This window comes from Myxocyprinus asiaticus, chromosome 7 (genome assembly GCF_019703515.2).
Source record: "Myxocyprinus asiaticus isolate MX2 ecotype Aquarium Trade chromosome 7, UBuf_Myxa_2, whole genome shotgun sequence".
NCBI classification, from domain to species: domain Eukaryota; kingdom Metazoa; phylum Chordata; class Actinopteri; order Cypriniformes; family Catostomidae; genus Myxocyprinus; species Myxocyprinus asiaticus.
The window spans coordinates 25,298,547-25,314,270 of record NC_059350.1 but is presented as its reverse complement, the minus strand read 5'-3'; the positions used below and the strand labels follow the sequence as shown (position 1 = coordinate 25,314,270).

Genomic DNA, 15,724 nt, shown 5'->3' with positions numbered 1-15,724 from the left:
CTTTCTGGAATTGAATGCAATTCTGAGAAAACAAATTATTCAATAAATAAAGGCTGACTAAGTGCAGGCTAACTGTAAGAGGGCATAAGTTTTTTTTTTTTTAAGTTTTTTTTTTTACTATTATGAGCAAAAACAAAAACACTGACAGCCAAACACCTCTGGGGACATTCAGAAATTTCATGGTAGTGAATCAGCCTTTAAATAATAACATTGTGTTTGTGTGCAACAGAAAACTGCACAACTGAGAGTGCTTAATCTATTGGGCACTGTGAACTACTGCAGTAAATCAACTCTTTTTATGCTGATCCAATTTACGTTTTGTTGTTTTTGAACATTTACCATTAGAATTTAGTCATAAAAGGAAATGCTCAGAGTGATGAATGACTATAAAGCAAACAGACCAAGTCAGCACCTATAGGGCATTCTTTCTGTCTGCCAGAAAGAGCTCATGGATTAGATGACAGTCCAAGAAGATGAATCTTTTCAACAAAGTGAAGCACTGAGGAAGTAGTCAGACTTGATGAAAAACAGCATAGCTCTTACTCTAAAAAGGACATCGGAGAATATAACCGCTTACTTGAGTCTGAAGGACACTCATGACATGCATAGGAAAGGCTTGGTTTAGTTGTTTAAATGTAGTTTTTCTTCATTCGTTAAAGGAATAGTTCACCTAAAAAATACAATTATCTCATCATTTACTCACCCTCGTGCCATCTCTGATGTGGATGACTTTCTTTCTTCTGCTGAACACAAAGATTTTTAGAAGAATATCTAAGCTCTGTAGGTCCATACAATGCAGGCGAATGGAAGCCAGAAATGTTAAAGTCCAAAAAGCATATGAAGGCATCATAAAAGAAATCCAGTGGTTAAATTCATGTTTTCAGAAGTAATATAATAGGTGTGGGTGAGAAATATATAAATATTTAAGGCCTTTTTTACTATAAAATCTCCTCCCAGCCCAGTAGGTGGCGATAAACACAAAGAATGTGAATCGCTCAGAAGAAAAGAACAATGTGAAAGTGGAGATTTATACTAAAAAAGGACATAAATATTGATCTGTTTGTCACCCGGACTTGTCATATAGCTTCTAAAGATATGGATATTACCACTGGAGTCGTATGGATTACTTTTATGCTGCCTTTATATGCATTTTGGACCTTCAAAGTTCTGGCCACCATTCACTTGCATTGTATGGACCTACAGAGCTGAAATATTCTTCTAAAAATCTTTGTTCATGTTCTGCAGAAGAAAGAAAGTCATACACATCTCGGATGGCATTAGGGTGAGTAAATGATGAGAGAATGTTCATTTTTCGGTGAACTATCACTTTAACTTATGTTGCATTAATGAGTTAAATAAAACAAAAATAACGTGTCAGTTGAGCAGAACCCCTTTATCCGGTAATAGATTAAAAGAGCAGTGTCGGACTTTGACTCAGCATGGGTCACTTTTAAATCAAATACTATCCTTTACATATCATCATATCATTTAATTCACAGTTCTCAGTTAGGTCTTCAGAGAATTCAAGAATTCATTCCCTGAGCTTTGCCCATGCTGTCTAGCCTTGCTGTCTGATCTCACAGCTTATATACAAAAGACACTTGAAACTTTGTGCCTGGCAGTTTTGAGCTTCCTGACCAGAGTTAGTCAGATTTTAGATTCCCAAATACCTTCTCATAACCTAATTTACGTACATAATACAATCATAAATACACAGTGATACAAACTTCAAAACACATTGGTAAAAAAATTATTTTAATCCTGAAGCAAAAGGTATTAATATGATTAGGTTATAATTCAAAGTGGAGACCAAAAGGGCGGGGGGCTGTTAGAGAGTGCCCTTTTAAAACTGCCGCTCCAGGCAATATGAAAAATTAATTAATTTCTGCGGAGAATCAATTTCTATATAAGACACTGCCGGAGAGCGAGAGCATCACATGGACAGGAATCAGAGATTCTAATCTCGTTCCAGCAGAGGCGTAAGGTAACCCCCCCCCCAATAATCAAAACAAGCAAGTACAATATTTATACCACGATCAATGGAAACAAGACAAATCTACGCCCTTGCGTTCCAGTAACTTGTGTCACAAGCGCTTAACATCTTCTCAGTGTCAATCGCTCCTTTATAAGCATTCTCTATTGAGTTGGTGTCGTAAATTTGCTCGCACACACCATGGTTTAGATAAGCAAACGCTTCTCTCCCAAAGCAAACGCATAAGTATGTTTACTACCATTCTAAGGTCCGACTTTTAGTTGGCTTGCATTAAATTCTTGGACAAATATAACATGTGTTATTAAAACGCAAATAAAAGTTTTCAATGTTTTCAAAGCATGCAAGCTTTGCTGACAATTGCACCAGCTGAAGGCAAACTATATTTAAATATAACATGATATAGAACTTTTTATGGCAAGGCATCCCACTGATAATAACCACATTCAATTGCTACCTGGAGTAATAAATTCAGGTCAAGTTGTGAGTCACTGCAAATTCATAATGAGTTTTTACTGAGAAAGCAGCGTTAGTAATGTTTAAATGAGCACACAGTGGTGCAGAGTGTTTTCATTGCACACACCGCAGTAATTATTTTGATTATAAGGAAATTACACGTGTGATAGTACATGAGAGGCATAAGCACAACCTTTAAAATCATTGAACACAACAAACTAGATGTGGGGACATGTGATACCCAAGCACGGGACAACTGGCGATTAACCTGTGAGTTGACATTCAGTTTTATCTTGTAACAAAAGCAGAGAAGTCCCATTAAATATTCATATAGAATAAATATTCACAGACTGATATCATATCTCTCTTTCTCTCTCTCGATATATCTATCTGTGTCTCCAAAGTGTTAGTTCACACATGGTACGTGGTAGAAAGAGACAAAGAATAACATCCAATCCTATTCTGACTATATATTCTGAATGATGGATGGTGATAGACTGTCCTGCCCAAAGGTGTCCCATGCCTGGCAAAGTGTGTGTGGTGTATATTTAGTGTGTATTGCTGAAGCTGATACATTCAGTATAAAAGTAACCTGATATGTGCATGATTATCAAAGGCCAAACTGTTGTGGAACATAAGCAGATAATTGCGCTTAGCTCAGCAAAGAAAGATGCAAGTAAGGTCTATGCAAGATACTGTACTGATATGAGCTCAATAAAACAGTGAAGCATTATCAAATTGTCTTAACCTAATAGTTAAAGGTGCCAAGTGTGATTGCACTTTATTACTTCTTTGGTTTGTTGCAACTTTATAAACTTAAAAAAAGTTTGCAAAGTCATGTTTTTTTTTATTTATTTATTTTTTTTTTATGTGACTTAGAGAACACAAAATTTACCTTGCATGGGTACAGTCGTTATACAGGACTTCAAAGTCTTTTCTCGATATTAGTTTGCAGCGATTGACCCCAGGCTGAATCGCGCCCAGTCCACGGAGGATGCGAACCTGCTCCACATTGCACACCACTGGCGTTATCTCCAGACGCTTGAGTTTCGTGTACACGGTGTGCAGTCCACCGACCAGGTGCTTGAGAAAGAGGTCAAACGCCTGCGGGAGGCAAATTAGCTCATTGCCGTTTACAGTGAAAGATGCGAGTTTTGAGCCTCGGACCTCGACCATTTTGCACTCGTTGTTCTGTGGGGTGTTTTCCACAGGAGAAGGGGTGGAATATACGGGTTTGTGAGGGAGACCACCGATGGGGATACCCGGGCTTGCGGAGGAGAGCAGTTCCGATCTGAAGAGGCTCGGTCCGGCGGGGATTACCACTGTCTGTGGAGGGGAGAGGGTCGCGGGGGTCGAGGAATTGGCAGCGGCGGAGACCGAGATTGGAGGCGCGTGAGCCATCGGTGTCGCGGGCAGCAGCGCAGCCGGTGTGGCCATGTTTAACACAAAATAAATGTCTTCAAAGTCTTCGGACAAAAAGTAATGTATTACGGGGGAAACTGATGGAAAAACTACAGAAACGATTCCGTTTTGATTGAAAAATAAAAACAGCCTGGCACTGTGAAAAAAACAATTAATTGTCTGTGCGTCACGACATAGATCAAAGCGTGGTAGTGACAGGTAATAAGTGAAGAGCTGAGCTGGTGCTCGGAAGGGTTGAATCTGTCACATTTAGTGTGGTCCGGAGGAGGAGCCAAGAAACAAAGAGAGTTTGGAAGAGACACAGCACGCACGTGTGTTTCTCTCTTTCAGAGCAGGTACATCTGAAACAAAACAATGAACTTCAGAAGAATCATGCTATTGTGCGTGATTTACAAGGTACCCTTTTATACTTAGGCACTAGTGATAAATAAACAGAACAATACATTGAGGTTGTGTGAAATAACATTTTCGTATTTAGCATTTATTTTTGCAGCCATTTATACAAAAATCTACCTTTCTACCGCTTTTCAGTAATTCGGCAGAATGGCGTCGATTTCAGGGTACATGAACTTTTGGAAGCAGCATGTCGATTTCACGTGATCATGTTGACCTACGCAATAAGTGTCTACTGTACTGTATCCAGGGTTAAAACTCAGTTTATTCAGTCACATAAAGTTGTACTGTATCATTGCAAGCTTGAGGTGAAATGAATAATAACAGCACTTAAATAGTTAGTGGCCGTTTGTACGTGCACATGGGTAAGTGATTAATTTGCCACGTGAGAAATTCTGATGAAACAAAATTGAAAGCAATTTAAATAAAGCTCATTTATATGTCATTTCTCATGGTTGGGGCTTTACTATAATTGGCTATTTAATTAAAACAATTTTCATGGTCATTAATACAGCCAGAGCATTGTAGTGCACTGACATATTTTAATTACATGGTATTAACAAAATTGATATGCCTTAGAAAGCACGGTGAAATTTTTAATAAGAAATTATTAAAGCAATTATACATCATCCCCTTATGAACATTATGGGTATCAGCATATAACGGGTCAGCTCTGAGAGAGTGGGGTAAACAACTTCTGTGCAATGCCATAACACTGCTTGGATGTGGAGTAAAGTTCAAAGAAATATAGCCTACTTGCTGCTTATAGAAGAATACTTTTCCTGTTTTGTTACATTGTGATGTCAAACACAAACACATACACAGAGAGACAGGACTTAAAGCTTATGCTGCCATCTATTGTGAAGGATTAAAAAAAAATGAATGAATTCATTTAATTCAAATATACTATTTGGAAATGCTCAAAGTGCTCATCACAGACTGTAGATCTTATGATTTCTGAGAATTCAGAACATTTACAGCTGTTAATCTTTAACTCTCATTTTTAACACGTATTGTGTCAGACTTGCATTAATCACAATTGATGTTATATCATTTTCTAGGCCTCATGATATATGCAGGAAGTCACTTTTGTACCTCATTTCAGCCCTACTTAAGGTCTGTCACTTGGGTTTAGTGACAGTGCACAACACATTTAGTTGACAAATTTTTCAGCATGTGTGCAGGAATAGTGGAACAATTTAAATACACTGAATAGACTTAACAACGACAACAACAGCAGCAGCATTGTAATTCTCAAAAATCATGTCACTGGTCATGATTATGTGTTTAAAAAAATGGTGAATTATACTTAAAATAATTTCCATCTTTTTTCCTTTTACATTTTTTTTTATCACTATATGAAAATTAATTATTTTTCCCCTTTTTTATGCAACATTTAAGAGTTCACTTCTGCTTTCATGCTTTGTTTAGTGTATTTCACACATGCAATCTGTCAGACGCTAATGATCTGTTCTGTATTCTTATGTTAAATAACCTTGCACATTTGCATTACACAAACATCAACAGTAAAGCTCTACAGTAAAACCATGGCTGTTAACCACCATAATAACACAGGTGGTGAAACATAAAGCCTCATGATTACTTTAATTTCATCAAGACTGGCCTTTCCAGGAGTAATGGCCGATACACATGGATAAACAGTTCAGTGTCACTCACACAAACACAAAAAACAGTGACACACAGGACACTAAAATAATCTAATAAGCATCAACTAAACAACATAAAATGTAACAAAACACACCAGTGTAAATAACTGATATAAAAAATAAACAACTATTTTAATAAATATAATCAAATATGATGGTCAAGCAGGGACTTCCAGGAACGCCCATTTATAGTTTTTTACAGTAATTTTAACAGAAGTGTACCATAAAAGTACAAGTATTGTCTTGTTAAATATAATATAAAATGTAACCGTTAACTATAGGGTAAATCATATTTTTTAGCAATATTTAACATCCATCCATCCATCCATCCATCTTCTATAGCAGCTTTCCTATGTAGGGTAGCAGGTAGTGCTGGAGCATATCGCAGCTGTCATGGGCCGAAGGCAGGGAAACACCCTGGACAGATGGCCTGTCCATCACAGTGCTAACACACACAGACATACACATTCACACTCTCACCTATGGGCAGTTTTGGAGTTTCCAACTCACTTCACCTGCATGAACTGGGAACTTCTTGCTGTGAGGCGACAGTGCTACCCACTGAGCCACAGTGCCGCACACAATATTTTACAGTAAAATGTACTGTCTTTTTAAATACAATATTATTTTTCACCATATATGGAAAGGTTAAACAATTTAACTTTTTATTATTATTGTAGCATTTTTTCATTGTTTTTCTGTTAAAATTACAAAAAATGTTACAGTGTGCATTTCTGGAGGAATTTCAAACTGATGATCTTTTCAAGTTACTTTGAAGCAGTTATACTGCCTGCATTTCTCAGTTCCACATTCCTTTATTCAATTCACTACAGTGATTACAATAGTTCCTCATTGACTTCTCTTTTAGAGCTATGGCCAGAGTCCATTCCCTGACCTTCTCTTCATCGGTTGGGCACATTTGTCACTCCCTATTGCAAAGAGAACATTTGTTATAATGTACATCAGATGCCTTTGCACAATCACGATCAATAAGTTCAATCATGTTTACTAGAGAGAGATAGACAGAGAGATAGAGAATTATGCGCATACAATTTACAATAGGAGAATTTACTGTATGTACTATTGATATACACATGCTTATTGATTCCTCCATGACGTCTTTTAGTGATGCTGTTCCCACAATCAATACACCTACTACATACATATGCAATTAGAACATCCATCATATGTGCTCATTAGGCCTCATGAACATTACATTTTGTTAAATCTCACTCTCACATTTGCATATGAATCCACTAGGCTTCATGTTTTACTTTCTCTTATCTCCCATGTCAGCCTTAACAGCAATACACAGGACACAGAGTGTGAAGGAGTCAATGCCTCAATTCACACACCATCAGCCTATTAAGACCACCAACATCCATCAGCTAAAGCTGCCACACTTTCAAATGCACTGTGCTGGGATGGTCCCTTCAACAGCCCTGTAATTTAATTCCCTTCGCCATGAATACACCCCACATAGCCATGTTCCCTGATGGATTAATCATGCCATTTCCACAAAGGTCCTTCAGAAGAGAATGGAGTTTGATGCAGCCACTGACGCTTGATGCAATAACTCAAGCTCTGCCAAAATGCCAGTGTCCAGTCCAACTTTATTTAGGTGTGCTAAAGATGTGCCCACTTCACATTGGAATTCACTCCAGGTTCATCAAGAACATCACTTCTATGATCAAAGTCAGGATGGGGAAATATCTCTAGAGTGCCAGACATGGAGATGAGATGGAGCAGTGTAGCAGGTTCGCAATCTGGGCAAGGAAGGAGTCAGGAGGCAGCGAACTGTCAACATAAGTATTTTTTATTACTGTTCAGCGAGACAGTTCACAAAACTTAAACAAAAAGGGCACTCAGTGGCCAAGCAATCACACATAAATTAGTCAACAATCACACACACACACACACACACACACACACACACACACACACACACACACACACACAGGAACAGTCACTCTCTGGTCATTCTCTGGTACTCTGACACCACTTGCGCCTTTGTATGTCTTCCCCTGCCATCACTGCAACAAGAAACAGGTGTTAGAAAGAATGACAACCCAGGTGACAAGCCTTACCGCTCTCTCTCTCCCACAGTTAGATACACAACCACGCCTTCATCACCACAAGCAGAAAATGCCTGACAGCACTCCTCCGTCAGCGCTTTAGCACATTTTTTTTCTGTTTTCTAACAATTTATTTATTATTATTTTATTTTTTTGGTACAGACAAAATTAATTGTGGGGATGTGAGATGCCTGATTTACATTCATTAAAAGTCATCTCAAGAAGTCAAGTTCTGTTCTAATCAAATTTGGGTAATTATGCATAACAATATTTTCCCAAAGAGCTGATAACTGAACTTTTTTGAACATGTCACTATATATTAACGAGTTTCGTTTTATTATTAGACATATGCGAGGTAACACATTCTTTGTTCTTGGTACTTTGTGATTGACAGTTGTCACTATGCTCTTTATACATATGACATATTATCCAACATACCTTCAACAGTAGTCAATCACCCAGCAGTTAAAGTAAGCTAACCTCCTTTCTTCCATATGCTGCACCTCTGCTTCACTGTGTGTCACAGTGTATAGGGGGGTTGTAAAATCAAGACCTCTCTAGCTTTCTTTCATTCCTCCTGGTCCTCTTCCTGTGTTATAGGAAAGGAAATATAAAGGAGAGTAAAATCATACTGAGGTAACAAGGTTGCAGCAATGAGTTTAAGACTCTGGGATGTGAATCAAAGTGAAAGCAAAACAAAAGTTAAATTAGAAGTGACAGTACTTGCAGTTTTTTTCTAAATGTATCTGTCATACCTTCCCTTTAAAAATAAGAGTAATAGAAGTATAGAAGTAATCTGAATTGTCCGGTTTCTCCATGAAACAACTGGTAGCAAATCAACAGCCAGAATACACTTATCAACACTCTAAAATCCATTCTTTCCCCTGTAGGGGTTGCACAGACTAGCCGACTCTTCGACTACAACTAACATAGTTGACACCGTCAGCCTGAAGTCAACTAGGTGCTCACCACATGATTTATGAAACGTGTCTGTAGGAAATACAGCTCAAATATAGGTTGTGATGTTCTGTCAGATGCACACACAGAATGTACTTCAGAAATGTTGTTTGTTTAATGTATTACTCTGCTCAACAATGCAACGCATCAACATATCAACAACAATCTTATGCATTCTCCAAATCTGTATTGCACATTCGCAGGTTGGTCAGGTGTACTGTGGTTTGTGTGTGGAATGATGTCACGACTAGTTGAATTCGACCTGACTAATATGGCTAGAATAATTGACTATTAAATTCAGTAGTCGTGCAACCCCTATTCCCATGTACTAATGAGAATCTGTTCTCTGTTTGTGGATGGCTAAGTCATTCATTTAAAATCTGTGGAAAAGAAGCAAGTTGTGCTTTGTTATACTGTTTCAGATTAGATCAGCCTTGTGTACTCAAATGAGTCAAACTATTTCAATTTTAATAGTGCCTTTTACAAAACATACTGTCCCTAGCAGTTTGGACACAAAAGGGACACATGTAACATCAACATTTTGTTAGTTCAAGCCTTCGATGTTGTTGGGAAAAATACTTTCAATTCCGAATCTGAACTTTACCAATCAGAGTTGTCTAGTGATTTTTCATTCCCCTACTGTATTTCATGGGGCTCTCTTCACTTTACCATGCGTTCCAGAGGTCTATAACCTGTTTTGAGAACAAAACTTCCTTTCAAACGTGTAACTGAACTTTTCCTCCAAAAACTTCTGTGACCTCAACGGCAGTGCAATTTTTTATCCTTTCCTCCTGAGGCGGAGAGAGGGTGAAGGTTATTCATTCGTGCTTAGCTATTTGTTGAGTTTGATTGATAAGCCTCATAAGCATTGATGCTAACACTGTTTCTCTCTCGCTCTGATTCTTTACAGATCATAGAGTATCCTTTTCCTTACACACACTCACATACACACATTCTGCCCCTTAGACCCCCTGCTGTGCTCACTCTGTACAACATCCATCAAACCTAAACAAGAGGGGTCATTCAGCTGGCAAATAACCTTCACTCAACTACAGCAGTGAGCAAGCTGTCTATAAAAGACTCACTGCTAGTGTAGGCCAGTGTAGTGAGTTATGCCTTGGAAAGAAGTTATTCTTTCGTGTTGATCCTGGACCAGCTTGTCCTTGAAATACAAATTAAATATTTGGCTGAAACATAGCACTAATCTGCAAACTCTGGAAAGATGGCTACCTCAGCAACATGATAACACAGGAAGCAGACATGTTACTACTGAATGTTCCAGCACACTGACATCGACACCATTCTTCCAAGTTACTAACGAATACAAGATGTAAAAGACACATCATGAAAATAAGTAAACGATTTTAATTAAAACATACTGTTGACAAAAATATGTTGATAAAAAAATAATACTGCAAGATATTAACAGTGCAAAAACAGAAAGAATTTAGAAGAATCTAAAAAGAATTGATTCATATAATCCAGTATGTTGGCATTTCCTCGCTTGAGCTGTGTGAACAGAAAGATGTGAACCGCTTTACAAACAGGCTAATTATCTCACTCAGACACATCCTATGTATATTAAAGCAATATCACAAGAGCAAGTTTGCTATGAAAAAAACAGCATGATGGTGAGTGTGATATTGTTTTTATACAGAAAGAAAGAGTAACCCTAACCCTAAGCGCGACTGAGTGTGTGTGATCGCCAGCACCTGTTGCCACTCAAAAGGAGTTATGAACATTAATGCTTAAGCTGTTAATTTAACTCTATTCCTCAGCTGTAGTGTGGTAGTAATCTGCTCTAAGCTATCGTGGAGTGATGCTGCGTTTTGGACCTGCTATCAGAATTATCCTACGAATATTTTACTCATGTTCAAGTGTTTTGTTATCAGAGAGAAAACATGGAGGATGTTTCAGTTTCATTCTTATATATTTCTTGGGGAACTCTTTTATGACACAGACACAGAAACTACAGTACTCTTGTTGCAAGTTTACATCTCCTCTCACCTAGGAAACTTGGGAATCATGGTGCATTCAAGTCATGTCGGAATGATTGTATAGAATGATTGTATGAACGCCACCACAATGTCGTAATTATGAGTGGGGAAACTCTGGATTTTTGTTGAGCCCTTTTGTTGAGTTGGGGGCGTATCGAGTTACGAATCTTGGTTGAAGCATATTGTTATTTGTAACAATTCAGTTCTAATTGTGAAGTTTGACTGCACAGTTCAGTCTGTATGCATTTTTGTTCTGTTAATGAACATTGCTGTAAATGAATGATAAAGTTTGACTGAAAATAAGACTCATTTAGCTAGTTTATGAAGCGCCAGGCTTGTGCAACAAAACTACATTTCCCATCATTATATGTGGCCGCACGAGAATGATAAAATAAATTTATAAAGCATAATTTACACACCTAATTGCTCTTAATTTACGATCTCTGACCTCATAAGTATGAACTTTCCAGGAGTAATTGAACGCACCAAGTAGGCACCCTGAACATGTTTTTTTACTCTGTCTCTCATGACTTTCAGCTGTGATCGGCAGCAGTGTTGGGTAACGTTAATTTTTAAAAGTAACTCATTAGAATATTGCCCTACTCCTTCAAAAAGTACCTTAATTAATAAAAAAGTTATTTTTATGCAAAGTAAAGCGTTACTTTACTTTTGTGTTATTTTTGCATTACTTTTTTCTCACAGCCACTTTCTCTTCTGCTATGCTATGCATTGCATACAAGAGACATTGCAGGTCATGCTAGCTACTGTACAACACTCATGTCAAAACAACATAGATACAACATAACATGTTTAGAAAGTAAGTCTTCACGTCATATTTATAATAAAGAATCAATATGCATGATTTGTTTTTCCATCAACATGGCAGCCAGTATGAATAATGAAGAATAACCACTATAGCAGCAAAGTCCAACACTAGAACCTGCATCATATGTCATCATATGCGGTACCCATCGACAATGCCAGAGTCAACTTGAGATGTTCTTCAGCAGTCAGGATAAAATTCAGTGGGGAATGCCAGTATAACATGTTCAAGGAATAACTCTGATAAAAAAATATATATATATATATATTTTTCACTCAGTGTCAAAAAAAAAAAAAAGTAATCTCAGTGCATGCTTGTTTTGAGTTGATCCATGGTGCATACAGACGCCACAACTTCAAAAGTGCATTTTGACTCAACTTGAATGGATTCATTTTTAATGCTACCAAAATGTCGTAAAAATGGTTTGTTTCATGAATCAAACTACTTGTTTATTATAAAACAAAAATGTAGAATCTTTTTAGAAACTAAGACATTTTATCTGCATACACAATCGATGTAGAACTTTTCTCGGAGCCACTGATCCAGAAACATCTTTTCTCATCCCAGTTACAGGGGAGCTGTAACACGGAGCAGTTCAGTTGCATAAGTCAGTGAATTGAGTGAGTATTTCACCCTGTGTATCATGTCGTGGCCAGTGGAAGACTAGTCTTATAATCCCTCTGTCTCAACACATTTACTGATTTTTTTAATGCAATGTGTATTAACACATGAATCAACCGCGTTTCACTCAACTGAATGTTGACGTCATATTACTCTAAAACACGAAATGTGCATGTGCGTTAGCGAGTTGATTGACAGGCGATGTCTGTATCTTAAAGGTGATTGGCACTTTTACCTGCAAGGTGGGACTTCCTTTCTACATCCATTGACTGTTGGGTGCTAGAGCTTCTTGTTTGGGTGTTCCAATTTCTCCCATTCATTTAAATAGAAGTGACTCACACTCTATAGAACTACAATGCCAATCATGCACTACCTCTCCTCCCTGAAATTTGCACACTTTTACACCTGATTTCTACAGGGATAGTAGAGGTGTACAAAAGCATCGCGTTACTTTACTTAAAAAGTAACTCAGATATTATGGTCTAATATAAAAAAATATTGCGTTACTTTACTCGTTACTCGAAAAAGTAATCTGATTACATAAAGTGAGTTACTTATAACTTGCGTTACCCCCAGCACTGATTGGCAGTAATGCTGAAATTAATTTAACTATTTCTTAGTGGAAGTGTAGCAGAAATCCGAAAGCCAATGACAATAATGAAACTCCTGTACTGATAACAAGGTCTTTCACAATGTCAACTCAACTGCTTATAACACATAAAGGATGATCTTTTGTCGCCACCTGCTGGCTGAAATCTTTAATGTTACAGGAATTAATAAAAATCCTCACATCTAGCTGCAACACATTTGCACTGCTCTTACAATTAAGTTTGGAAAAGAATGAACACAAAAGGAGTGATAAAAACAGTAAAGTGTCCCAGTGCTGATATGACTCCTATATAAGCACTCTTGGAATGTCTCTCGTCCAATCAGATTCGAGGACCGGAACTAACTGTTGTTGAATAAATGAGATGAATCACTATATATATATATATATATATATATATATATATATATATATATATATATATATATAAAACATATTTGTAGTACAATTTACATGTGCATAGACAATGGCCCAAATGAACAGGTGAACTTGAAATAACTTACGGGCTAGTCGTAATGTGTAACATGCTTTGTAATTATTCTGTTTTTGTAAAACAAAAAAATGCACTACACGCAAGGCAATTCACAAACTGGCTAAAACATGGAAAATTAATAACAGTCTCTAAAGCAGTAAGAATTAAGAATACAGTAACTTCTAAAACGTAACTAATACTTTAGTATTCATTATATGCTAATTAATTTATTCATTTAATAAATGTTTATACATTTTTCTAAATGCTTTAATATTTAATGAAAGTTTGGTCTGTAACAGTTTGACACTTTTTGTCATTTTGCAAAATGAATATATTATTTTCATTAATTAAAATGATATGCCATTTTAGTCAGAGTAAAAATGGCTTATTTGAATGAATTTGGCATGACAAAATATTAGATTTAAAGGACTTAATTAAAAGGATATTTTCATCAAAAGACTAAAACTATGACTAAAATACAAAACTGTGTAAAAAATAAACTGCTCTAAGATTAAAATTTTTCTCCACTGAAGGTGAGTGTGGCAGCGCGGGCATGGTCGAGCGTCCATTGAGAGAGAGAGAGAGAGAGCGGTAAGGGTGCATACACCTGAGCCAAATTATGACTAACATCTGTCTCTAATTGTAGTGAGATTGGGGAGAGCGGCATAAAAGGACCATGCCAGCACCAGATCGAGAGAGATAGACTGGGTAGAGAACTTTACTGTGAAGCTGATGAGTTATTGTGAAGCTGATGAGTTATTGTGAAGCTGTAAACCAGAGAAGTGGTCAATTAAAAGTTCCCTACCTGTGTTTGAAGAATTCAGTTCTTGATGTCCTTCCTTGTTACACTGGTGCCGAAACCCGGGATCTGATTTGATGACTGCACACCCCATGGAGTCCTTCCCGCTGACCGACATCATCAAGTCCCTCGCCGACCTACATCACACCCACCAACAGGCTCTGCTTGCCAAGATCAGGAACGCCGCTTCCATGAGGTCCTTAGAGTTCAGGCAGAGGACCGGCAGATCATTTGGAGCCTCCTCACCCAGGAGAAAGCCCCGGCAGCAACCCCGGACAACAGCAGCCCCCTGCCCCTGCCCACGCTGTTGAAGATGGGGGCGGAAGATGACCCTGAAGCCTTCCTTAACATATTTGAGCGTACCGCTGAAATCTGGGGCTGGCTGCATGCTCAGTGGGTGGCCCGGCGAAGCCCAGCTTGCAGCACAACAACTGCCGGCGGCTAATCTCCTGGTCTACAGCGATCTGAAGAAGACCATCCTGCAGCGGGTCATCCGGAGCCCAGAGCAATACAGTCAACTGTTCCGCTCGATGAGGTTGGAGGGGCCGGTCACCCGTTTGCCTTTTCTCAGCGGCTCCGTGATGCCTGCCAGAAATGGCTGCGGGCGCAACGTCGAGGGAGTGGTCGACTAAGTGGTGCTGGAACAGCTGATCCGCCGGCTTCCAGAAGGGACGGCGTAGTGGGTCCAGTGGCATCGCCCGGTATAGCTGGAGGAAGCGGTCCAGCTGGCGGAGGATCATATGGCGGCATGCCCAAGCGCGGAGGAGCTCTCTCTCTCTCTCTCTCCCCTCCCCCTGTGTTTTTTCCCATCTCTTTCCACTCCCCTCTCACTCTGTCCTCTCTCCAGGCCCTGCACCCCGGAGGCGTGGAAACCCGCCGCCGAAGCCGGCTCCTCGCTTGCGACTGTTTATCCCTTTCATGGCGACTTCAGGGTCTACCCACTCTCCCCCTCAGGCAGATGTACCCACCCCCACAAGTGTGAGTGTAGTGCCTGGGCTGGCCTGCTGGCATTGTGGGGATCCGGAACACTTCCGGGATCAGTGTCCTGTGATGGAGCTGGGAACTGTAGTCCGGATCCCTGATGCACCACAGGCTGCCCCTGATCAGGCTGGAGGGTACTGGATACCGGTAGGAATCAAGGGGAGTACACACCAAGCCTTGGTTGACACGGGTTGTAACCAAACCACTATCCACCAATGCTTGGTTCAACACGAGGCTTTGGGCACAACTAAAAGGGTGAGGGTGAAATGTGTACATGAGGATATTCACAACTACTCTGCGGTGACCCTCGTTATTAAATTTCGGGGAACAAAGCATAGAGTGGAGGCCGCGGTTAGTTCCTGCCTCACCCATCCGCTGATTTTGGGGACTAATTGGCCTGATTTTAGAAATGCGTTAAAGGGAATATGCACAGTTGGTTCCTGCACAAAAGCGACGAGATGTGA

At 39.0% G+C, this 15,724-nt stretch overlaps 1 protein-coding gene across 2 annotated transcripts in view; it reads right to left on the bottom strand.

The window, feature by feature from the left end:
• Window positions 1-4,125, bottom strand: part of dachc (dachshund c) — a 90,717-nt gene extending 86,592 nt beyond the window's left edge. Inside the window, exon 1 of one of the 2 annotated variants that reach the window (XM_051702497.1) lies at window positions 3,342-4,125. In XM_051702497.1, the coding sequence (XP_051558457.1) occupies window positions 3,342-3,883 (542 nt within the window). In that variant the 5' untranslated portion in view covers window positions 3,884-4,125. The remainder of the gene's footprint in view (window positions 1-3,341) is intronic. The other variant, XM_051702496.1, reaches the window with a different exon arrangement.
• Between the last annotated feature and the right edge of the window lie 11,599 nt (window positions 4,126-15,724).